Genomic DNA, 25,857 nt, shown 5'->3' with positions numbered 1-25,857 from the left:
GCTATTAAAATACATGTTTTTGAGTTGAAGCTTTGGATCACTGTCAGGCTTTGGGGAAATAGGACCCAAGTGCAGCAACAAAGGGAGGCAGGTATGGGTACAAACAAAAGGCGAGCTTTATTCCAAAAGCTGTTTTACAAAAATACAAAGTTAGGAAAAATCCAAGACATGAAAAATGCTTGACTTGAACACATGAAAGAAAGCAGCTGGGGAGGGGAGGCAGAAACACAGGGCAACAGGTGACAACAATGAAACAATCAAGGAAGGAAGGAAAACCAAAAGACAGGAAGTAAAACTACACATGACACAACAGAGGGAAAACCTTTCAAAATAAAACAGGAAACAGACAGAAAACAAGGATCATGACAATCACTGACGCTTAATCTGAAGCGCATCAGAGGAGACCATGATGGGAAAATAACAAATCTGCTTTAAATTAACGTTAAATTCACAAGACAAATCTTCCATTCGTTAAAAGTCTTTAAAGTCTAGAGGTATGCCATTCCTAAAATAGTTTGGGGTGGATGTAATTGTTCACCCTGTCCGAATTGTCCGCAAAGAAAAGAGATTTTGATGTAAGTGAATGTGTGCAAACATGGTAAATGAGAACGTAAATCCAGTGTGCTTCAAACAGTGATGGGCAAGTTTCTTCCTAAATGTAATCCAGTACATATTACATATGACTGTCTTCTTAAGGTATTCAGTTACATTACATTATTACTGTCTCTGAAATGGTTATAATCAATAGTAAACAGGCTTACTGAGTTACTATTCTACCGGCACAGTTATTTCTCTGGTGTCGGAATGTCTCTGATGTTTGTGATTTCTTAAAAACAAAACACCACATCATTTCGGGTTAAAATGTGGTGTAGCTGCGTTACTGAGAATTGTAACAGGTATTATATTACCCAAATTTCCGAAGTAATGCCTTATATTACTGCGTTACAGCAAAATGTATTACATTACTGTTACTCCGTTACTTTTGTAACGCGTTACACCCAACACTGGCTTTAAGTAAATGTTCTTTGTGCTCATTTATATATCAACATATCAATAAAAGTGTATTAATCAAAGTCTCTGTGAATGTGTCTCATTGTTGACCCACCAATGTAATAACTTCATATCCGTACGGAGGTTACATTGTTCTGTATCTGAGATGCAATTCTGAAACCAACAGGTCGATGAGTCTCCTACCTTTTTCTACCGTAAGTTCTCTCTATCTTTAGAGCGTCCTGGGCTTCAGACTCGTCATTCTGAAACATTTGTGCATAAAGGTAACAGTATTTCCTTCTTCATTTGTGGAAAGTGAAGTACAGGACGCATGTTTTGTAGGTATTGTGGTTATTCTCACCTTGGGATATCCAGCTGAATTTAAGTCACACGTTCTCTCAGGTATTCGCTGAACAACTGCTGGAGAGAACATCACACTTTAAACAGATCAGAAAACAAATGCAATCTTAATAAAGCATACACTCTTCTGTACCTGGACATGGCACTCCGCTTCTAGGTTGGGACTGGACTGATTTTCTCTTTCTCGGCACATACAGAGGTGACATAGCCCCTCCAATGGGAGCAGGGTCCATGCTAGGAAACCCTGCAGAAAGCACCGTTGAAAACAGAGCAGAGGGAACAGAGCAGAGTGGATAAACTATTCTAGAGTCATGTTGTTATGGTCTTAAAATACCAACCAGATGAGAGTATAGAATCACTTGATACAAAGCAGGGTTTATGCAGGTTTTAACGAGTACAACCCAGAATGAAATGCGATATCATGGATTCATTTGAACTTGTCCTTTTGGTACATTGAGAATATGAAGCTAATATGTCAGTATGTGTAAGACTGTGATGGTAATTTGCAATATAACATATTTTAAATAATCTCCATTTTTACTAGCTGCAGCATCAAAGTGCCGAACACATTAAAACATCACTAATTATATTCCAGTGATACAACATCTGAAATAATAGCTACATCTACTTTTGCTAAACTGCATTACTTTTACTTGTAGTTCTTTTAATTAAGTTAAACATTTGCCACCATTGCATATAACCTTACATATGGTAGCAACTAAAGGTTTATCTGTAGCATCATAAAGGTCTGAAGATCTGACTGTGGCTGCAGAGAATCTGTCTTTGAAGTAGTAACATGATGTGTTTCCTGCTCCTGTAAGTGCTGCTGCAGCCTCGTTATGTTTACAGTGTTCCCATCATGCTGGACACATGAACGCAGCTTGCATGTCACACTGAGGGCCACTGACCTGCAGCTGTAATGGAAACACTGAAAACAGGCTCTCTAACAACCAGTTATAATGCAGTTAAAGCGAGGATGTGTTTTTTCTCGGTCCAGCAACCCTGTAAAAAAACAGCCATTCCTGGGGCTGAGGAAAAGATCAGATGAATGTTATTTTTCAGGATGCATGAAACAGCTGAAGCATATAGTGTTCTCCTGCACATCTTAACCTGCTCTTCATTGTTTTTCTTCACCCAAATGAGAGGAGATCTTACCGTCCTACAGCTCTCTCCTCTGCAGAGCCTCCATGTCTGAGGCCGGCCTCCTCTGAAGCCTTTCCCCGGCTCTGACACCCGCAGGACGGCTAAGCTGCACAGCGAGGCCCGGTCCTGGAGCTACAAAGGGTCTGGAGGTACAAACAAGTACAGTATCTACATGTGGAGCATAATTCACCACTGTGTATTTGTGTTTGCGAACGGAACGCCCTCTTGCTGGAGAACAAATAAGACCCGCATCTGCTGCTGCCTTCACGGACTAAAGGAAATTACAGGATCAGTTGTATCGACTGAGCATGCAGTGGTAAAAAAAATACAGACTCCGATCTCCCGTTAAGTAAAGGTACCAATGTGACATTATAGAAATACCTGTGTTTACAATCAAGACAATTCATGCCTTATCTTACTAGAGTTAAAGTACAAAGGTAACACATATATGTATTATACTCAAACTATTATAATTGAACATCTGAATCTGACATGTGTTTAATATCTTTTATTATCTGATAAAAACAATGTTTGCCCCTGAGATGCAATGCACAATAAGTACAGGATGAAAAAATGGAAATATTGAAGTTAAAGGACTTCACGAGCAGACCTTGAATGCAGCATCAGGGGGGCGGGTCCTCCTGACAGTAGCCTGCCTCTGAGAGCTGATTGGCTGCATCAGGGGAGTAGGATATGAGTGGTTATATTTTATTTTAGGAACCATTAATGATCCATCAGAGGGGAAATTTGACATTCTACATCCTAGTGTTAGGAGCAGTGGGCTGCCATATGTACGGCGCCCCGGGAGCAGTGTAGGGAACGGCGCCTTGCTCAGGGACACCACGGTAGCACTTGGTCTTTCGGGGACTTGAACTGGCATTTAATACAATTTATGAAAGTAGTACTCAGATCTTGTTCTTGAGTAAAGTAGAAGTACTCAGATCTTGTTCTTGAGTAAAGTAGAAGTACTCAGATCTTGTACTTGAGTAAAGTAGAAGTACTCAGATCTTGTACTTGAGTAAAGTAGAAGTACCAGATCTTGTAACTTGGAGTTATAGTAGAAGTCCTCAGATCTGTACATATTAGAGTAAAGTAGAATTACTCAGATCTTGTTCTTGAGTAAAGTAGAAGTATCAGATCTTGTTCTTAACAGTAGAAGTACTCAGATCTTGTACTTGAGTACACGTAGAAGTACTCAAGATCTTGTACTTGGAGTAACGTAGATGTACACAGGTTTGTAGTTGAGTAAAGTAGAAGTATCCAGATCTTGTACTTGAGTAAAGTAGAAGTACTCAGATCTGGTTCTGAGTGAAAGTAGAAGTATTCAGATCTTGTAGTTGAGTAAAGTAGAAGTAATCAAAAAAAAATACTCAGATCTTGTACTTGAGTAAAAGTAGAAGTACTCAGGTCTTGGACTTGAGTGGAAGTAGAAGTACCAGAGTGTAGGACTACTCAGTTACAGTGAAAGTAGTCATTGTCTGATTGGTCCATTTCAGAATAATATCTCTGATATGTTTCATAATGACTGAGTGTTGTCAGAGCTGGATGAACGCAGGACACGGTGTCTCATTATCTCTTATATCAGCTAGAGATGTCGTAGCTGCTAAAAGTGAAAGTGAAAGAGCTCCACTGCCGGGAGCATGCCAGAAGAACGGCACAGAAGCTATCAGGCTGTTCAGTAAGTACTCTTATTTTAAGGCTGCTGCTTACCTACCATGATACGGGGTAACTCTGCAGGTTATAAACCTCTAAGGTAACGTTGATTCTGATGGGCAACATAACACCCGCTTCGAAGAGACAGAGTTGTGACGACGCATGTTTTAAATGTGTGGACTAATGGTGTCTATTTCTATTCCTCAGAACCATGGACCAGGGAAAGAAAACAGGTGAGAACTGTTTTTAGAAATGAACTACAGGTGCATTTACTCATAATTTGTGCAACTTTATACACATTTAATATTTATCCGACAGCTTTAATCGCTTGACAGAGTGGAAGTCGTCCATCCTGTCTAATAAAAACCATGCATTTCTAAATGTGATGATTTTACATGTCAATGTATTAATGAAATTAAAGCATGAGCAGGATATTTAGCATGTTATATACGAGTAAAATAATAAGGGGCCATTTTACTGCACAATGAATACTTTCACTTTCGACATTCAAAGCACATTTGATGCTAATACTTACACACAGCTTTCAATGTAAGGCTTTATTTAGTCCAGAGTGTGGTCACTTTAACTTCCATGACCTATGTGTAGGACCTAGGACGGATTTATTGGCAGAAATTGAATATTATATTTAAACAATCACATGATTATGAAAAGGCTGTTATCTTGCTGGACAGCATGTATTACCATCTTAACGTTGTGTGTGCCTTTCTGCAATTTCCCAATTCCAATGGAAACCCTCAATTGGCTTTTTTTTAAGGGTTTCTTTTCTGGGTTGGTCCACACGAATCAAAAACACCCTTGCAGCACTTGGTTGTAATCTGCATCGTCACCACTAGATATCCCTAAATCTACACACTGCTCCTTTAAGTCTGTGGTTCCAAACCGGAGATATGGGGACCCCTAGAGGGACCTGAGGGCGTTGCAGGGCGTGGGAAGAAATATTAGGGAATGCAATATACTGTATTTCCACACAAACAGACCTTTTCAAATCATTTTGTTTTATAAGCCTGGTGTGTCTCAATAACAGCTCTTAACAAAAGATGTTGACACTGCTAGAAGTGAGTCTTAATATTATTATGTTTCACTCACCATAAGTGAAAATGTCAAGTTTAAATGCATTCGTATTTAGGGCAGAGATGGAAGGAGTACTCAGATCTTGTACTTGAGTAAAGTAGAAGTACTCAGGTCTTGTACTTGAGTAAAGTAGAAGTACTCAGGTCTTGTACTTGAGTAAAGTAGAAGTACTCAGATCTTGTCCTTGAGTAAAGTAGAAGTACCAGAGTGTAGGAATACTCTGTCACAGTGAAAGTATTCTAAATGTTCCTCCAGTGAAAGTAGAAAGTACTCTCCTCTAAATGTACTTAAAGTAGCGACAGTAAAAGTAGTCATTGTCTGATTGGTCCATTTCAGAATAATATCTCTGATATGTTTTATAATGATTGATCATTAAAGTGTTCTCAGAGCTGGTAAAGGTGCAGCTAGTTTGAATGGCTTTGTATACTGCAGGGTAGCTGCTGGATTTACTCCAGGTGAACTACAGTCTGATTTAAGGCCTGATTATATTTACCATCAGTAATCCTAATCTGCCTAGCAACTAAAGGTATTAAATAAATGTAGTGGAGTAAAAGTACAGCATTTACCTCTGAATTGTAGTGGAGTAGAAGTACAAAGTAGCATAATGGAAATACTCAAGGTAAATACAAGTTCCTCAAAATTGTCCTTAAGTACAGTACTTGATTAAATGTACTTAGTTATTTTTCACCAGAAACAGAACAAAAGTAAGCATATTGGTCCATTGCATTATGGTGGTGGTTTGGGGAAAATGTGAACATTTTACTTGTGTGGTTATACGCTGGAGTCTGGGGTCCTTTGAAACATTTGGACATGGTTCTCCTACATCTGGGTTTGTGGTATAACACTAAAAAATGACTTGAATGTTTGTGTTTAGTGCCGGGGAACAAGTTCTATCTCCAAGTGTCAGGATGTACCAACGGTGCTCATCTGCCCTGGGTGGAAAGATATAAAGGTATGAGCCAAACCCAGGTGTTTTCTCTGGAACAATGTGACTACATTCTGCTTTTCTGTCCCATCGCGTCTCGAGTTGGAACAGACATCGGCGAGGCACTGGACAAAATCCCAGGTAGGATGATTGGCCAATCTCCCACTGGTCATTAATAGGTATGCAAGGAAATGTTTAAAAAACGTTGTGTCATCTCTGTGCTCACAGGGGGGAAACCAACGATTCTGGTAGTGATGCATCACACCTACGACAAAGATTATTTTGTCCCTGAGAGCAGGAGAATCGTGGATCACCCGGATGTCATCAGCACCGTGGACACTTTGTTCCATGAGAACCAATTCCTGCCCTGCACCCGCAATGACATCTCCTGGATGGAAGTCAAGGGGCTTATTGCAGTTTCCCCAGCACCGGTAATCCATTTCACACACAATCCATGTGAAGGGAACTGATAATGAGACTTTAAAGGGCTAGTTTGGATGCTCAGAGGTGGGGTTGTATGAGGTGCAAATCTATAGTCATTGTAGTAGTTACAGTAGATGGAGGAGCGACCCAAAAGGGAAACCTAACGGAAGAAATGAGACATAATTCTAAGTGTACGTTATAAGGAATATCTTCAGTAGCATGTAACTATAAATACCTCAATGAACCCCGCCTAAAAACATTCAAAGTATCCCGAGAAGAGATTAGGAATCAAGTGTTTCACCTCTGAATGGATGAATTTCTTCTGAATAATAATCATTTTATTTGATTTCTTTCAGCTCTCCTCCTTGCAACATAAGTATCGCTGTAAGTATAACCTTCAAATTTCAGATGACATTTTTCCTAGTTTAATTTCTGATCACATGTACATATCTACATTTAATGAGTTATTGCCTTGTGGAAAACCTTCTGTCTATAGTGGCTGTGAAGGGATATTTACCTAGTAGTACTCAAAGATATTTGCAGGAAATACAAATCGGTTCTTTTATTCACTCAAGAACCTGTAAATCCATTTCAAACTTGACACTGATCAACCCTTCATAAAGCTAAAGTAAATAGTGTTGCTCTCTGTAGGAGCGTACGATGCTACGGAAGCCGAGAAGGGCATGGATTTTTACAATTTTTTATGCACTGTTATGTCGTGATAACGAATTAATTTATCATACGTTGGACTTCATTTCAATATGATTTTAACCTACAAGAGCTGCCACGAACGGCTTCCGTAGCCACTGGCTCTAGGTGTAGCCTAGTAAGTTGCACTTTGTTAGTGTGTTTGCTTCACTGGGTTTGTTTAGGGGCTACCGGTTAGCAGATGAGAGGCTGACAAACTCCTATCCAGGCCCCGCCCTGACCAATGTGCCGCCCTTGGCCAAATTTTAGCTTGCGCCCCAATCATGTCCCGTCACTGGGTAAGAGAAAGATGTATGCTTAAGGGCGCCACTAGAGGGCGCCCCCCACCAATTCGGCGCCTTACGCGGCCGTCTAGTTCCCCTATGCCGAGGGCCTGCTCCCATCTATCTGGCTGCTTCAGCTAAGGTAACGTAAATATTTCTGTTATATCGAGATAACTAAATAATAAGTCGTTATCACGAGAAAACATACAAAAGAGAAACATCCATGGCCGTTCTCGGGTTCCGTATGATGCTAACAATAAGCTAGTTTAAAAACCACAACAAAAAAGGTGTGTTGAAAAGAAGTACGAAATGACACGTTAACTTCTATTTGTTCCTAGAATGACTCATATACACATCATCTTCTTCATTATTTGATATTTTAAGAGTAAGGTAGTATAGTTTTATGAATATTTGACTCTTAGCATGATGCCAACCATGCTTAAATATTGAAAATGACTGAATAGACAGATGGATCAAGCTGTAAAATAACAGAAAAAAGGTGTATTTTATTTCCTTTCTAATAAGAAAAACACGGATTTTACAGTTTTAACATGTGAACTAAATCATGTTGTGCTTGAGATGACTCACTGATCTTCTTCTCTGTCTTTCAGGGTGCAGCAACAACCAAAAAACCACGTGTGTTATGATTTTGGCTGTCATCATCATCATCGTCATCATCATCTTGCTGCTGTCTTTGTTGAAGAAAAACTAGTAGGAGAAACTCGTGCAAATAATATTCCATTAAATGCATTTTGAAGGGCATAACATGCATGTTCAATCATCGGAAAAAGAAGGATGCTATTAAAATACATGTTTTTGAGTTGAAGCTTTGGATCACTGTCAGGCTTTGGGGAAATAGGACCCAAGTGCAGCAACAAAGGGAGGCAGGTATGGGTACAAACAAAAGGCGAGCTTTATTCCAAAAGCTGTTTTACAAAAATACAAAGTTAGGAAAAATCCAAGACATGAAAAATGCTTGACTTGAACACATGAAAGAAAGCAGCTGGGGAGGGGAGGCAGAAACATGAGGGCAACAGGTGACAACAATGAAACAATCAAGGAAGGAAGGAAAACCAAAAGACAGGAAGTAAAACTACACATGACACAACAGAGGGAAAACCTTTCAAAATAAAACAGGAAACAGACAGAAAACAAGGATCATGACAATCACTGACGCTTAATCTGAAGCGCATCAGAGGAGATCATGATGGGAAAATAACAAATCTGCTTTAAATTAACGTTAAATTCACAAAACAAATCTTCCATTCGTTAAAAGTCTTTAAAGTCTAGAGGTATGCCATTCCTAAAATAGTTTGCGGTGGATGTAATTGTTCACCCTGTCCGAATTGTCCGCAAAGAAAAGAGATTTTGATGTAAGTGAATGTGAATGTGTGCAAACATGGAAAATGAGAACGTAAATCCAGTGTGCTTCAAACAGTGATGGGCAAGTTTCTTCCTAAATGTAATCCAGTACATATTACATATGACTGTCTTCTTAAGGTATTCAGTTACATTACATTATTACTGTCTCTGAAATGGTTATAACCAATAGTAAACAGGCTTACTGAGTTACTATTCTACCGGCACAATTATTATTATTTCTCTGGTGTCGGAATGTCTCTGATGTTTGTGATTTCTTAAAAACAAAACACCACATCATTTCGGGTTAAAATGTGGTGTAGCTGCGTTACTGAGAATTGTAACAGGTATTATATTACCCAAATTTCCGAAGTAATGCCTTATATTACTGCGTTACAGCAAAACGTATTACATTACTGTTACTCCGTTACTTTTGTAACGCGTTACACCCAACACTGGCTTTAAGTAAATGTTCTTTGTGCTCATTTATATATCAACATATCAATAAAAGTGTATTAATCAAAGAGTCTCTGTGAATGTGTCTCATTGTTGACGAACCAATGTAATAACTTCATATCCGTACGGAGGTTACATTGTTCTGTATCTGAGATGCAATTCTGAAACCAACAGGTCGATGAGTCTCCTACCTTTTTCTACCGTAAGTTCTCTCTATCTTTAGAGCGTCCTGGGCTTCAGACTCGTCATTCTGAAACATTTGTGCATAAAGGTAACAGTATTTCCTTCTTCATTTGTGGAAAGTGAAGTACAGGACGCATGTTTTGTAGGTATTGTGGTTTATTCTCACCTTGGGATATCCAGCTGAATTTAAGTCACACGTTCTCTCAGGTATTCGCTGAACAACTGCTGGAGAGAACATCACACTTTAAACAGATCAGAAAACAAATGCAATCTTAATAAAACATACACTCTTCTGTACCTGGACATGGCACTCCGCTTCTAGGTTGGGACTGGACTGTTTTTCTCTTTCTCGGCACATACAGAGGTGACATAGCCCCTCCAATGGGAGCAGGGTCCATGCTAGGAAACCCTGCAGAAAGCACCGTTGAAAACAGAGCAGAGGGAACAGAGCAGAGTGGATAAACTATTCTAGAGTCATGTTGTTATAGTCTTAAAATACCAACCAGATGAGAGTATAGAATCACTTGATACAAAGCAGGGTTTATGCAGGTTTTAACGAGTACAACACAGAATGAAATGCGATATCATGGATTCATTTGAACTTGTCCTTTTGGTACATTGAGAATATGAAGCTAATATGTCAGTATGTGTAAGACTGTGATGGTAATTTGCAATATAACATATTTTAAATAATCTCCATTTTTACCAGCTGCAGCATCAAAGTGCCGAACACATTAAAACATCACTAATTATATTCCAGTGATACAACATCTGAAATAATAGCTACATCTACTTTTGCTAAACTGCATTACTTTTACTTGTAGTTCTTTTAATTAAGTTAAACATTTGCCACCATTGCATATAACCTTACATATGGTAGCAACTAAAGCATGGCTGCCCAAATTGGGGCCGACCGATTATATTTGGCCCGTGCCTTCCCGCACTGTCCCACCATAAACGATCGGAAGCTCTCGTTGAAAATTATTTATTGGCGCACTACCAAATATTGCCATAGGATGGGCTCCAGTCAGCTCCTAGCTATCCGATAACGCCCAAGACCAGTGAGTGAGAGGATTCAAGGATGGAGCGTAGTAGGCTGTGGCACACAGACAAACGAAAATTTCAAAAAACTTGGGAACAGGACTATTTTACCGAGGTAGATTCCAATGCAGTGTGTCTGGTATGTAAGCAGAGGGTCGCTGTTTCAAAGGAATACAACATTCGCCGTCACTATCTAACTAAGCATGCGGCTGAGTTCGCAAAGTACACTGGAGAACATCGCAAGGTCAAGTTAGCAGACTTGCTAACAAAGCTAACCACCCAGCAGCGAACTCTACTTCAGCCGTCGACTGCACAAGAAAATGCCACTCGGGCTAGTTATCGCATTAGCAATGCAATCGTGAGAAGTGGGAGAGCTTTTGCAGCGGGTGATTTCGTCAAGGAGTGTTTGACAATTGCTGCCCAAGATGTGTGTCCAAATCAGATGCGTGTATTTTCTCAAATTAGCCTGTCACGGAACACTGTCACCCGCCGCGTTGAGGACATGGCCGAAGACGTTCGAGGTCAGATAGCCCAAAGAGCAAGTCACTTTTCTGCCTTCTCCATTGCGTGCGATGAAAGCACCGACATGTCCGACTCAGCACAGTTGCTGGTGTTTTTGCGAGGCGTCAATGAGGACTTTGAAGTGTGTCAAGAACTAGCGGGCCTTGAAACATTGAAAGGGACAACAAAAGGTGTGGATATTTTTATGGCAGTGGAGCGAGTTCTGGACAAGAACGGTTTGAAGTGGGAAACCCTATCTGGCATCATGACTGATGGAGCCCCCGCCATGGTCGGTAAGCGAGCAGGGCTAACTGCACTTGTGTCGGACAAGGTCTCCGAGTTTGGTGGCTCGATCTTAAAGTACCATTGTATTTTGCATCAGGAGCAACTGTGCGCTAAAAACATGGGCTTGAAAAACGTAATGCAGGATGTCGTCGCCATTGTCAACAATATTCGCTCAAAGGCCCTCTCACACCGTCAATTCAAAGCTCTGCTTGATGAGATGGATGCCCAGTATGGTGATGTATTGTACCATCAGGAGGTGCGGTGGTTGAGCCGTGGGAAAGTTTTGCGGCGTTTCTTTGATCTGCGCGAGGAAATAAGAGAGTTTCAAGCCACGAAGACGAACAACATCCAGTCACTGGCTTGCAGACCTGGCTTTTCTTGTGGACATCACAGAGCTGCTTAATATCCTCAATCTTCAGCTCCAAGGGAGAGACCAGATGATCACGCAGATGTATGACCATGTCAAAGCCTTCAAGCAAAAGCTCCAGCTGCTTAGCAGACATCTTTCAACAGGTGAGATCTAACTTTAATATTTGATTGAACATAAAACAATGTATTACGCTTGTTGTCACAACCATGCTATCATAGATATATTGTTTGTGATGCATGTATACTTTGTGTTGGTGGAAAATAGATGTTCTTTTTAAAACCACTAAACCAGGCATTAAATCCAAAACAGTAGTTGTATTGCTTTTCATAGTCTACTGCAGCCATAAACAAAATAAAATATATCCCCTGCCCAGCATTTGATTGATGATTGGTATTTCATTTCATTTCATGAACAACCTTGCATCTTACATTGCTGCTTTTGTCTTTGTGTCTGTATTTTCAGGAAATTTGGCACATTTCCCCAGCCTCAGAGAAGTTGGGTTGATGGAGGAAGGCACACCAAAATACCTCGACATTCTCAACAATCTTGAGGTGGAGTTCGACCATCGCTTTGAAGATTTTCGTGGAAATACAACAGCATTTGAGCTGTTTGCTCAACCTTTTTCTGTGAATGTGGATGCAGTCAGTGAGGAGCTTCAAATGGAACTTTTGGAACTTCAGTCTGATTCAGACCTCCATAGCAGGTTCAGAGAGCTTTCCTTACAAGACTTTTACAGGTCTATTCCCGCACACAGATATGGCAAGATCCGCAAACATGCCCAGGTTATGTTATCCCTCTTTGGAAGTACTTATGTCTGTGAGCAGGCTTTCAGCCTTATGAATCTTAACAAGTCCAAACTGAGGAATGCTTTATCTGACTCTCACCTACATGACATTCTCACTTTGTCAGTTAGTCAGCTTGAACCTGATATTGAGAGGCTTTTAAAAACCAAGAACAGGCTTCATGTTTCCCACTGATTGGACTACTACAGGCAGAATATGTAGGCCTGCCCTAGGCCCCCATTGTGTCACCTGGGAGTATGGTAGGCCCAAGGACTGGTAATGTTCCACACCTGTCCACAAATATTTCATAGTGCTTCAGTGATTTTTTTAATTTAAAGAAGCCAGATCGATGTTATGAAATGTTATTGACCTAAATGTGAAGCACAATAAACAGTGCAATTCATTTTTCAAAATGACTTTGTGATATAGTGTTTATTTTGCACACGTATGCTTAACTTACACACGTAATGTACTGCACTCATATATTGACCGCACACTGTACTGCAAAATTATCATTTTGGCCCTCGGCCTTCCCCTCACGTTAAATTTTGGCCCTCCATCGGGAAGTATTTGGGCACCCCTGAACTAAAGGTTTATCTGTAGCATCATAAAGGTCTGAAGATCTGACTGTGGCTGCAGAAAATCTGTCTTTGAAGTAGTAACATGATGTGTTTCCTGCTCCTGTAAGTGCTGCTGCAGCCTCGTTATGTTTACAGTGTTCCCATCATGCTGGACACATGAACGCAGCTTGCATGTCACACTGAGGGCCACTGACCTGCAGCTGTAATGGAAACACTGAAAACAGGCTCTCTAACAACCAGTTATAATGCAGTTAAAGCGAGGATGTGTTTTTTCTCGGTCCAGCAACCCTGTAAAAAAACAGCCATTCCTGGGGCTGAGGAAAAGATCAGATGAATGTTATTTTTCAGGATGCATGAAACAGCTGAAGCATATAGTGTTCTCCTACACATCTTAACCTGCTCTTCATTGTTTTTCTTCACCCAAATGAGAGGAGATCTTACCGTCCTACAGCTCTCTCCTCTGCAGAGCCTCCATGTCTGAGGCCGGCCTCCTCTGAAGCCTTTCCCCGACTCTGACACCCGCAGGACGGCTAAGCTGCACAGCGAGTACTCAGATCTTGTTCTTGAGTAAAAGTAGAAGTACTCAGATCTTGTACTTGACTAAAAGTAGAAGTACTCAGATCTTGTACTTGAGTAAAGTAGAAGTATTCAGATGTTGTTCTTGAGTAAAAGTAAAAGTATTCAGATCTTGTTCTTGACTAAAAGTAGAAGTACTCAGATCTTGTACTTGAGTAAAGTAGAAGTATTCAGATGTTGTACTTGAGTAAAGTAGAAGTACTCAGATCTTGTACTTGAGTAAAGTAGAAGTATTCAGATGTTGTACTTGAGTAAAAGTAGAAGTACTCAGATCTTGTACTTGAGTAAAGTAGAAGTACTCAGACCTTGTACTTGAGTAAAAGTAGAAGTACTCAGATCTTGTACTTGAGTAAAGTAGAAGTACTCATACCTTGCTCTTGAGTAAAAGTAGAAGTACTCAGATGTTGTACTTTAGTGAAAGTAGAAGTACCAGAGTGTAGGAATACTCTGTTACAGTGAAAGTAGTCATTGTCTGATTGGTCCATTTCAGAATAATATCTCTGATATGTTTCATAATGATTGAGTGTTGTCAGAGCTGGATGAACGCAGACACGGTGTCTCATTATCTCTTATATCAGCTAGAGATGTCGTAGCTGCTGAAAGTGAAAGTGAAAGAGCTCCACTGCCGGGAGCATGCCAGAAGAACGGCACAGAAGCTATCAGGCTGTTCAGTAAGTACTCTTATTTTAAGGCTGCTGCTTACCTACCATGATACGGGGTAACTCTGCAGGTTATAAACCTCTAAGGTAACGTTGATTCTGATGGGCAACATAACACCCGCTTCGAAGAGACAGAGTTGTGACGACGCATGTTTTAAATGTGTGGACTAATGGTGTCTATTTCTATTCCTCAGAATCATGGACCAGGGAAAGAAAACAGGTGAGAACTGTTTTTAGAAATGAACTACAGGTGCATTTACTCATAATTTGTGCAACTTTATACACATTTAATATTTATCTGACAGCTTTAATCGCTTGACAGATTGGAAGTCGTCCATCCTGTCTAATAAAAACCATGCATTTCTAAATGTGATGATTTTACATGTCAATGTATTAATGAAATTAAAGCATGAGCAGGATATTTAGCATGTTAAATACGAGTTAAATAATAAGGGGCCATTTTACTGCACAATGAATACTTTCACTTTCGACATTCAAAGCACATTTGATGCTAATACTTACACACAGCTTTCAATGTAAGGCTTTATTTAGTCCAGAGTGTGGTCACTTTAACTTCCATGACCTATGTGTAGGACCTAGGACGGATTTATTGGCAGAAATTGAATATTATATTTAAACAATCACATGATTATGAAAAGGCTTTTATCTTGCTGGACAGCATGTATTACCATCTTAACGTTGTGTGTGCCTTCCTGCAATTTCCCAATTCCAATGGAAACCCTCAATTGGCTTTTTTTAAGGGTTTCTTTTCTGGGTTGGTCCACACGAATCAAAAACACCCTTGCAGCACTTGGTTGTAATCTGCAACGTCACCCCTAGATATCCCTAAATCTACACACTGCTCCTTTAAGTCTGTGGTTCCAAACCGGAGATATGGGGACCCCTAGAGGGACCTGAGGGCGTTGCAGGGTGTGGGAAGAAATATTAGGGAATGCAATATACTGTATTTCCACACAAACAGACCTTTTCAAATCATTTTGTTTTATAAGCCTGGTGTGTCTCAATAACAGCTCTTAACAAAAGATGTTGACACTGCTAGAAGTGAGTCTTAATATTATTATGTTTCACTCACCATAAGTGTAAATGTCAGGTTTAAATGCATTCGTATTTAGGGCAGAGATGGAAGGAGTACTCAGATCTTGTACTTGAGTAAAGTAGAAGTACTCAGGTCTTGTACTTGAGTAAAGTAGAAGTACTCAGACCTTGTACTTGAGTAAAGTAGAAGTACTCAGATCTTGTAATTGAGTAAAGTAGAAGTACCAGAGTGTAGGAATACTCTGTCACAGTAAAAGTATTCTAAATGTTCCTCCAGTGAAAGTAGAAAGTACTCTCCTCTAAATGTACTTAAAGTAGCGACAGTAAAAGTAGTCATTGTCTGATTGGTCCATTTCAGAATAATATCTCTGATATGTTTTATAATGATTGATCATTAAAGTGTTCTCAGAGCTGGTAAAGGTGCAGCTAGTTTGAATGGCTTTGTATACTGCAGGGTAGCTGCTGGATTTACTCCAGGTGAACTACAGTCTGATTTAAGGCCTGATTATATTTACCATCATTAATCCTAATCTGCCTAGCAACTAAAGGTATTAAATAAATGTAGTGGAGTAAAAGTACAGCATTTACCTCTGAATTGTAGTGGAGTAAAAGTACAAAGTAGCATAATGGAAGTACTAACGCATGACTTGAATGTTTGTGTTTAGTGCCGGGGAACAAGTTCTATCTCCAAGTGTCAGGATGTACCAACGGGGCTCATCTGCCCTGGGTGGAAAGATATAAAGGTATGAGCCAAACCCAGGTGTTTTCTCTGGAACAATGTGACTACATTCTGCTTTTCTGTCCCATCGCGTCTCGAGTTGGAACAGACATCGGCGAGGCACTGGACAAAATCCCAGGTAGGATGATTGGCCAATTTCCCACTGGTCATTCATAGGTATGCAAGGAAATGTTTAAAAAAAACCGTTGTGTCATCTCTGTGCTCACAGGGGGGAAACCAACGATTCTGGTAGTGATGCATCACACCTACGACAAAGATTATTTTGTCCCTGAGAGCAGGAGAATCGTGGATCACCCGGATGTCATCAGCACCGTGGACACTTTGTTCCATGAGAACCAATTCCTGCACTGCACCCGCAATGACATCTCCTGGATGGAAGTCAAGGGGCTTATTGCAGTTTCCCCAGCACCGGTAATCCATTTCACACACAATCCATGTGAAGGGAACTGATAATGAGACTTTAAAGGGCTAGTTTGGATGCTCAGAGGTGGGGTTGTATGAGGTGCAAACCTATAGTCATTGCAGTAGTTACAGTAGATGGAGGAGCGACCCAAAAGGGGAAACCTAACGGAAGAAATGAGACATAATTCTAAGTGTACGTTATAAGGAATATCTTCAGTAGCATGTAACTATAAATACCTCAATGAACCCCGCCTAAAAACATTCAAAGTATCCCGAGAAGAGATTAGGAATCAAGTGTTTCACCTCTGAATGGATGAATTTCTTCTGAATAATAATCATTTTATTTGATTTCTTTCAGCTCTCCTCCTTCCAACATAAGTGTGGCTGTAAGTATAACCTTCAAATTTAACTAAATAATAAGTCGTTATCACGAGATAAAGTAGAAGTACTCAGGTCTTGTAGTTGAGTAAAGTAGAAGTACTCAGATCTTGTACTTGAGTAAAGTAGAAGTACTCAGATCTTGTACTTGAGTAAAGTAGAAGTACTCAGGTCTTGTTCTTGAGTAAAGTAGAAGTACTCAGGTCTTGTACTTGAGTAAAGTAGAAGTACTCAGGTCTTGTACTTGAGTAAAGTAGAAGTACCAGAGTGTAGGAATACTCTGTCACAGTGAAAGTATTCTAAATGTTCCTCCAGTGAAAGTAGAAAGTACTCTCCTCTAAATGTACTTAAAGTAGCGACAGTAAAAGTAGTCATTGTCTGATTGGTCCATTTCAGAATAATATCTCTGATATGTTTTATAATGATTGATCATTAAAGTGTTCTCAGAGCTGGTAAAGGTGCAGCTAGTTTGAATGGCTTTGTATACTGCAGGGTAGCTGCTGGATTTACTGCAGGTGAACTAAAGTCTGATTTAAGGGAGATTATATTTGAGTCTCTGTGAATGTCTCATTGTTGACGAACCAATGCAATAACTTCATATCCATACGGAGGTTACAGTGTGTGTGGGGTGAGGCTGTTGTCTAACTGGGTTGTCCCAGTATGCGCTGACATAAACAGCCAGTGAAAGTGCTTCACCGATGAGAAAGATCTGAGCAAAAAAAGGACGGAGCTACCAGAGAGATTACCAAACAATTACTAATCTGTTTCATAAATGAGCATCTCGGAAAGGTTTTAAATACTCTGTGAGTCTCTAAGCTGTTTGTTGGCTCTCATTCGTCGGAGCAGCTCCACTGTTAGGAACAAAATTTGAGTCACATTTACTCCCTTCATTTCATGCTGTCAAATTGTGTAAATAAGAAACGTGTGTGTGTGTGTGTGTGTGTGTGTGTGTGTGTGTGTGTGTGTGTGTGTGTGTGTGTGTGTGTGTGTGTTTTCTGCTCTTCAGACACGAACAAGGAAGTGATGTCTGGTGAGAAAAGACGTTTTTATAAATGAACTACATGTGTTTCCCTTTCAAGACTGCATGGTTAGAAGGTTAAATACAGGAGAGTTCAACAACGTGTTAAATGATCCAGACCGTGGCTGTCAAAGGCCAAATCTCGCGAGAGCTCGTTTATCAACAGTGCCAGTAAACTACGTGTCCCACAATGCATCACCTGCGCACTGAAAATAATGAGTGACACGGCAGGGTTTTTTCAAATGAAACATACTTAAATAGGACTTGATCTAGGAGGAAAAACACACTTTATTATTCACTTTAAAACTTTTGACCTTTACCAAACTCATTTAGTAACACATTAATAAAATTGTTTAATTATTAAATATCAGCTTGCAATTATTTTCTCTAGACCTAGTTATTTATCAATTAGGTTATTATAAAAACAATAATTATACAAGGCAATAATGGAATAATATACCTTATTTTAAATGTATTACATATGTATATTTACGAAGTCTTAAAGTGACAACCAGCCCTTTGAGTCCAACCATGATGCTAATGTAGATCTAGAACAGCCAGATTGTCTTTAATGGAGTTTTTGTTGTATGGCTTCACAGGGACCTCAGTGCCAGGGAACAACTTCTATGTCTACTTGGCGGGAACAACCAATGGTGCTCATCAAGCCATTGTGGACAAGCTGAAAGGCCTCGGTCACACTGAGAAGCAAAGGCATGAAATAAGTGACTACCTTGTTGTTTTCTGTCCCATCAGTTCAAGAGTTACACCAGACATCAACGCGGCACTGAGCAGCATGCCAGGTAGGAAATGTGTCTTCCCATGTTCTTATTGGACCTGCAATTCCCCTTATTTGTATGTGGGACTCCCAAGGCTAACTATTTTCCTTATCTCAAGGTATAAAAATGTAGAAAACACATGATTTGCACCAGAGTTACCATCTCCTTAATATCGTTACGGTCAGTGATTAGCTTTTGGAACATCAGAATCAGAACCAGGGTTTATTTCCACTGTGTTTTTACAGGTAGTTATCCAACAATGCTGGTGGTGATGCATCACACCTTCAATCCCGGCCAAGTTGTGATTGACAGCAGTAGAGCGGTGAACAAGGCCAACGTCTTCCTCACCGTGGACTGTCTGTTCTACGACAGAAAACTCCTGAACTGTAACTGCAACGACGACGCGTGGGATAAAATCAAGAAGGCCCTCGGAGTTTCCTGTGGACAGGTAATCAGTTTGTCAATGAAGTGAACTGATCGTGTGATATTTAAACAGAAGTTTGGATGCTCTGGAGTCGGGCTGTATGAGGTACTTAGATGGCAGATGGCATTTCCCAGACAGGATTACATTCATGGAAGTAAAGGAAGTCCATTTCAGGTCAAGTGTGTGTGCATCCCATAACCCCCTCTGTTTCAGCCCTGTTCCAAACGTGCTGATTCTGTGTCTGTAGCTTTAAATGTTAACGAGCTGCTGCTGGCCACGCCCCTCTGAGAGATGATTGGTTTAAAGAAACACAATGGTGTTCTAGGAGGAGAGTCAGGTGTTACCTTGGTTGTTATTGGCTAATGGTTCAGTGCTCATTTTCAGCCAGGTTTGAGATGGATCAGGACAAAAAAAGTGGACCTTTAATGGACAGGCTGTCATTATTGTGTTTCACTGCTAAAAATGATGCAGTTTTATTACATTTCTAATGAATAATGCTTATTTCCTCTTTACTTCTTTCAGGTCTCTTACTGGAAACATTGGATGTTTGGCTGTAAGCATGAACATAAAATGTCAGATTTTTCCAAATGCATTTATTAACTTCAATCACATGGTCACATCTATATTTATTTTAGGAGTTATTTCTACCTGTTATCCTTTGTATAGGGGATACCTTACTTGTAGGACTTGTAGTTCAGAAGAAGCTATTATGAGGCACATTAGGTCGGTGTTTTTCAAAACAACAGTCTTTTAAAATCCTAAAGAAATCACTATTTATATAGGAACTGAAGTGGAATGACAAAATCGTTGAGAGTTTGAAGCTGAACCGCATATAACACATTTATAATTCTTAGTTTTATATTAATATGAGATTTCGTCTTATTTTATCCTGTAGTTTTAGCCAGAGGTACCATATTCCAGATTTTTATTCAGCATGTTGCCCACTTTAGGATCATTAGCTGTAAAAGTAGCATACTGCTATTGTGTTATGGTTTCAATTACCTTAATTAAAAGAAGAAATAAACATGTACTGCTATGAGTTATGACTCGCGTACAATCATTTGGCTTAAAATACGATGACTTAAGACTTCTGTGCAAAAGTTTAACATTTCTTATCTTCCAACGTTTGATGTCGCCGTTGAAACAAGATATTGAAAATGACTATGACATATGGAGATTGTAAAACTATAAGTTTCTCTTATTTCCTTTGTAACGAGGAACATTAGTATGTCTATTGTAATATGTGTGTAATAATACCAGACGACCCATCAATATTTCTCTTTCTTTCAGGGGTGTGGAGGTATCGCAAGCCGATCCTTATTGGACTTTTTATTTTTGTGACTTTAAAGATCTGGGGGAATATGAGGGGGTGGGAATAACTCCACACTCCACCAAATGTTTATCTGAATCAGAAATTAAATCAGTGACTGGATGTTAAAGAGGCAAGGTCAACTATTAAACAATCCCAAACTTTGAAAAGTCTCTTTGTAATCTAACTAATGAAATTGTTGGTGGCTGTAATTATTCACTGAAAAAACTGAAACGTTGACTTTACTCAAATGTATTATGTCAACAGGTACTGAAGTCAACAATGTATTTAACAATTACTATTCAACTTTTATTTTCATCTAATCTCAAAGTAGAGGTGAGAATATATCCATCCTCTCTGCAGCTTCATGTATTCTATTATGAGAACTTCCATCACTGACACAGAGGAAATCCATCCTCTCATTTAACATCACCAGCAGTAAAACAAATATCAGCAGAAGAGTGTTTATTGTTATTCACTTTCAGAAGAAGTAGAATCGGAGGATGAAACCCTCTTTATTGTCACATACATGCACACAGCAGAGCACACACACTGACATTGGTCCTCTGCATTTAACCCATCCTAGTACTAGGAGCAGTGGGCAGCTATCGTGCAGCGCCCGGGGAGCAATGGGGAGGGGGGATTGGAGGTGTCCGGTGCCTTGCTCAAGGGCACCACAGCAGGGCCTAGGAGGTGAACTGGGACCTCTCCAAGTAACAGTCCACCTTCCATATTTCAAGTCTGTTCGGGGACTTGAACCGGCGACCCTACGATTCCCAGTCCAAGCCCCTACTGACTCATTCATCAGGGATTCCTCCGCTTGCTGCAGCTGCAGAGACCTGACCGCGGTTTACTTTGAATAAACGTCACTAGTCACCAGCGCGCATTGCATCCTGGGATATGGTAGACCGCGGAGGATACATCAGAGGTGTCCTCCAAATCCGGGAAAAGTGGGCTTGCATTCGGAGGAGTCCTTACTTTTTAAAAAATAGGGACAGCCTTCTCGCGGGGGAAGTGACGCAAGCGGCAGGGAACGCAGACAGGAAGTGAAACTAAACATGACACAAGAGGGGGAAACATTTCAAAATAAAACAGGAAACAGAAACAAAACAAGGCTCATGACAATACCATGCAATTGAAAGTGAAACTTCCTCCTCTCTCCATTGCACAAAAATTCCTGTGTGGGTGGTGAAAGTTTCAGTGTTGGATAAAGCGGAGCTGCTTCACAGACTGGGAAAACCTCCAACATAGGACCTGGCAGAGAGATTACAGAACAATTTACATGCTTTTTATAAGAATTCTACAAAGATTTACATATTGTGCTGAATCTCTATCATTCATCGGAGCTACTTCACAGTTCCCTACAGTAACTTGAACTGCCTGAAAGGTTTGTGATGCACTTTACACCCTCATCCTGTGGAGCTGGATTTCATTCTGCTGTATTCTGTCACTGAATGTTTCTGTATCTGCTCCTCAGAGATCGAACCAAGAGAACATGCCTGGTGAGAGGTTTACTTTAAAAAATGTATTGATTAACTTGCCTATTATTTTCAATGTTTACATATTAAAGATATTTAGTTAAAGTTTAGGAATGTACAAAACACTCTTTCCAATTGATGCTGAGTCTAGATCAGTTTATTATTTGAGCAGATTATTTTGCCACTTTCACAACAGACCAGTTCCCCTTTGTTCTCATGCTTTTCTGGCAGAGGGAAATAACTGAGTGCATTTACTGTCTTACTTAAGTACATTGGTTTGGTTTGTTGAGACTCACTGCCCTCATGGTTTTACCTCAAAACAGGCATTGGTTTTCAACAAAAATCTACCATAACCGCCTTGAATTAAGCTGGTGAACACCTAGCAGCTAAAGAGCCTGATAATATTCTCAAGTGTAGTTGGAGGACAAAATACAAGCTTTAAACCTGTGATTACCACTTAACCTTATCAAGTACAATGTGTTGGAGCCCTGGCCAATAGAAGTGCGAGTGTAAAATACTGAAGTCACTTCCCCAGGGATCTTTGGGATGTTAACCTTTGCAGAACATTTACATGAACAACAAACTTAACACACAACAGGAAAGGGAAAACCCAAAGGGCATAATAGAGCCCGTTTAAACCAGCTTCAGGAGTGTTCTGCTAACGAACAAAGACGTCTGAATCGAAGTTATGAGTAAATAAGTTGCTATGGTAATATATAGCCAGTGTTCCCACAGTTACCTTGATAAAGTAATCTGATTACTCCTTTAAAAAGTAACTTAGTCACTTTACTGATTACTTGATTTTAAAAGTAAGTAAGTTAGGTTACAAGTTACTTTATTAGTTACATTCAGCAGCTGCCGACATAGAAATCAGTCCAACACACTGCCCGACCAACTTGTTCATCTCTCCCCCTCTTAGTGGTTTTGCACCAAAGTCCAGCTTCTGTTGTTTGGGTGGTGGGGGGCCTCCTGCTTTAGTCACAGCTGTCTGCTTCGCTCCACCTGGTGGGACCTGCTCTGTAGTCTGACTGTGCCGTGCTGCGACTCCAAATGCTTCTTCAGATTTGACGTAATGTTTTTGAATCTAGATAGCACTTTGTCTCCAGCACAGAGAGAACAACGAACCGTAATACTGTCATCTTTAGCCGACTCAAAATAGTGACTGTATTTCCAGCTGGAAAAGGCACATCTCTCTCCTTCCCTCGTTGTTCACGTTTGTGTCGCTGCGTGTTGTTACACGTTTCATTTATTTAACCTTTATTTAACCAGGTAAAAGAACCATTGAGGTCATGATCTCATTTTCAAGGGTGACCTGGCCAAGAAGGCAGCAGCACACGTCATCAACATACAAGATACAAATACACAACAATAAAAAGTGAATAAAACAACAACAAAGTGCAAGAGCAAAGGAATCGATCATAGGAAATAATTAGGAGCACAGGCACTGTCCAAATATTTTGTATTGTCGGTCCTTTAGGAACCGGCGGAAGACATTAAAAGATACAAGTTCAGACATTTTTAGTTCGGCCTGAAAATTGTTCCAAGTTGATGGGGCAGCAAAACTGAACGCTTTTTCCCCCAATTCCGTCTGGACGTGAGTTGTTCTCGTGCTGAAAACGTGACTTAATTGTTGCATAGACGTCACTCCTCGAGACGCAAGAAGAAAGCAAGCAGATATCTTTTTACTCAGGAAAAGGAGAACAAAAGTAACGCACAGTGACTTGGATAAGTAACTTTAATCTGATTACTGGTTTGGAAATAGTAGCGCGCTCGTTACTGAAAAAAGTGGTCAGATTACAGTAACGTGTTACCGACATCACTGTATATAGCTTAGTATATTGCAGTTGTAAAGTTCTGAAATATATTAAACACCTTTTGCATGTCTTCAATAAAGCATGTGTTGTGCAATAATGACTCATACATTCTTCCCTGTCTTCAGTGCCAGGGAACACTTGGCGGGAAGAACAGATCTGAGTACTTCTACTTTTACTTAAGTACAAGATCTGAGTAAAAGTAGAAGTGATTTCACTTTAAAGGTGAAACTAATACATCATTTTGATATATTACACACAAAGTGAAATATTTAAAGGCCTTTTAGTTTTAATTTTGATGGTTTCAGCTTACAGCTAATGAAAACCCAAAATTCAGTTCCCATAATAAATATATATTTTTAATCAGAAATGTTTTTACTTTGGTTTAAGGAAAACTGCACTGATTGTCTCTCTTGAGTAAACATTTTTCCTGAGACTAATTAGGTTCTGTTTTCTCTGTGCTTACAGGTGGTAAACCAAAAACTCAGGGGGTGTTTCATCGCCCCTTATGTCCTGACGACCATCGAAATGAAATCAGCAGATCTGCGGACAACCGGGAAGTCCTCTTCACTGTAGATAGTCAGCACCATGAGAGCACACTCGTGAGACGTGCCCGCTACGAACGCTCATCCGTGGATGACCAGGGGACTGTTAGAGAGACCTATACCGAGGTAATGACCAGATTTACTGACCTGTTACAATCAAGTTTACACAATATCAATGCAAAGTGCAGTTATATTGTTATACTCAAGGGAAAATGACTGATGGTCCACCTCTAAAATTTCTATTTCTTTCAGGACACTGAAATGCAAGAGAGACGTGCTAACCGTATGGTCCAGGGCAGTTTTTCAGGTAAGAGTTATTGCTCCTGCAGAGACACACCCCAAACAAGATCTTTTGTTCAGTCCACAATTCAAATTTAGTCAAATCAGTTGGGTATTTCCTATATGTAAAGCAGTGTTAACGTGTTACATAAGTATCGGAGTTACAGTAAGTATACCTTTTGCTGTAACGCAGTAATATAAGGCATTACTTCTGAAATGTGGGTAATAAAATACCTGTTACAATTCTCAGTAACGCAGCTACACCACATTTTAACCTGAAATGATGTGGTGTTTTGTTTTTAAGAAATCACAAACATCGAGAGACATTCCGACACCAGAGAAATAATTGTGCCGGTAGAATAGTAACTCAGTAAGCCTGTTTACTATTGGTTAAGAGGGCTGCAGAAACAGATTCGCAATGAAGAGCTGCAGGCTCACAATGCAGAGCTGCAGGCTCACAATGCAGAGCTGCAGGCTCACAATGCAGAGCTGCAGGCTCACAATGCAGAGCTGCAGGCTCACAATGCAGAGCTGCAGGCTCACAATGCAGAGCTGCATGCTCACAATGCAGAGCTGCAGGCTCACAATGCAGAGCTGCAGGCTCACAATGCAGAGCTGCAGGCTCGGAGAAAAGAACAGAGAAAGACAGGAGTGCACGCAGGCCGAAGCAACAGAAGGTCACTTTCTCTGGGTCTGCTGCTTGAACCCCGAGAAGTTCAGAGACTCGTGGCAGAGTTGAAGATCTGCAGCCTCTGTCCTCTGTGGAATTGCCGGCTTTTAGAAAGCTTGTCAGTCAAATCCCCGTTAACACACCAATGACCAGGTGAGCTAACGCTGCCATAGAGACTCGATCATATACAGCAGGTCACAGGGCCGTGCAGAGGCTCCACCAACATGTTATTAATGACACACAGAGACGTCATGGTACCGGTATCACATATTAATAGCCCACTTAAACGGAGCAGGAGTTTAATTTCAGCATACTGCCATACATAGCTTTAATTAATGAGCTGCAATAAACTACAGCTTATGATTTAAAGCCAAACTTTAGAGGTTGTTTTGGAGAAATAACTCAAAGTAACTCAAAAGTAGTGTAACGCATTACAGTTCAGAGACAGTGATGATGTAATGTAACTTACTACTTTAAGAAGACAGGAATAAGTCATATGTACTGTATTACAGGAAGAAACTTGCCCATCACTGATGTACAGTAATTTAAATGGCAATTTACTGACAATTTTGCTTAAAATTATAAAATAAAATACGAGTGGGAAAAGTTCAGTTCAGACACT

At 40.2% G+C, this 25,857-nt stretch overlaps 2 protein-coding genes and 1 long non-coding RNA gene across 5 annotated transcripts; 2 read left to right on the top strand and 1 right to left on the bottom strand.

Annotated features, from left to right (window-relative positions):
* Nucleotides 1-1,158: 1,158 nt before the first annotated feature.
* Nucleotides 1,159-2,737, bottom strand: LOC134876523 (uncharacterized). The gene is made up of 4 exons (XR_010167464.1): nt 2,506-2,737; nt 1,484-1,594; nt 1,352-1,407; nt 1,159-1,253 (listed from the first exon to the last, which is right to left on the bottom strand). It is a non-coding gene; the product is annotated as an uncharacterized LOC134876523 (long non-coding RNA).
* A 1,353-nt stretch (nt 2,738-4,090) lies between these two features.
* si:ch211-245h14.1 (uncharacterized protein LOC563420 homolog) lies at nt 4,091-9,440 on the top strand. The gene is made up of 6 exons (XM_063901745.1): nt 4,091-4,246; nt 4,354-4,379; nt 6,113-6,304; nt 6,392-6,594; nt 6,943-6,970; nt 8,169-9,440. The coding sequence occupies exons 1-6, from the start codon at nt 4,209-4,211 to the stop codon at nt 8,267-8,269; spliced, it is 588 nt and encodes a 195-aa protein (XP_063757815.1). The 5' UTR covers nt 4,091-4,208; the 3' UTR covers nt 8,270-9,440.
* A 4,718-nt stretch (nt 9,441-14,158) lies between these two features.
* LOC134876684 (uncharacterized) lies at nt 14,159-20,622 on the top strand. 3 transcript variants are annotated; one of them, XM_063901743.1, is made up of 10 exons: nt 14,159-14,362; nt 14,545-14,570; nt 16,072-16,263; nt 16,354-16,556; nt 16,906-16,933; nt 17,932-17,955; nt 18,543-18,743; nt 18,965-19,167; nt 19,666-19,696; nt 20,434-20,622. In XM_063901743.1, the coding sequence occupies exons 1-10, from the start codon at nt 14,325-14,327 to the stop codon at nt 20,520-20,522; spliced, it is 1,035 nt and encodes a 344-aa protein (XP_063757813.1). In that variant the 5' UTR covers nt 14,159-14,324; the 3' UTR covers nt 20,523-20,622. The 3 variants fall into 3 exon arrangements, with proteins under 3 accessions (XP_063757813.1, XP_063757812.1, XP_063757814.1); XM_063901742.1 differs by having other exon boundaries at nt 14,214-14,437; XM_063901744.1 differs by lacking the exon at nt 17,932-17,955 and having other exon boundaries at nt 14,214-14,437.
* Nucleotides 20,623-25,857: the final 5,235 nt, after the last annotated feature.

The sequence above is a fragment of the Eleginops maclovinus genome, chromosome 15 (genome assembly GCF_036324505.1).
Source record: "Eleginops maclovinus isolate JMC-PN-2008 ecotype Puerto Natales chromosome 15, JC_Emac_rtc_rv5, whole genome shotgun sequence".
NCBI lineage: Eukaryota > Metazoa > Chordata > Actinopteri > Perciformes > Eleginopidae > Eleginops > Eleginops maclovinus.
Note: the sequence above shows the minus strand (reverse complement) of the source record. Positions and strands in the feature narration are given on the sequence as shown.

Bases quoted from the DNA above. Each gene is read 5' to 3' on its own strand.
- si:ch211-245h14.1 (XM_063901745.1), top strand. From the start codon at position 4,209: ATGATACGGGGTAACTCTGCAGGTTATAAACCTCTAAG. The intron at 4,247-4,353 runs GTAACGTTGATT...TCTATTCCTCAG, and splicing joins GCAGGTTATAAACCTCTAAG to AACCATGGACCAGGGAAAGA. The intron at 4,380-6,112 runs GTGAGAACTGTT...GTTTGTGTTTAG, and splicing joins GGACCAGGGAAAGAAAACAG to TGCCGGGGAACAAGTTCTAT.
- LOC134876684 (XM_063901743.1), top strand. From the start codon at position 14,325: ATGCCAGAAGAACGGCACAGAAGCTATCAGGCTGTTCA. The intron at 17,956-18,542 runs GTGAGAAAAGAC...ATGGCTTCACAG, and splicing joins GAACAAGGAAGTGATGTCTG to GGACCTCAGTGCCAGGGAAC. The intron at 19,697-20,433 runs GTAAGCATGAAC...TCTTTCTTTCAG, and splicing joins GAAACATTGGATGTTTGGCT to GGGTGTGGAGGTATCGCAAG.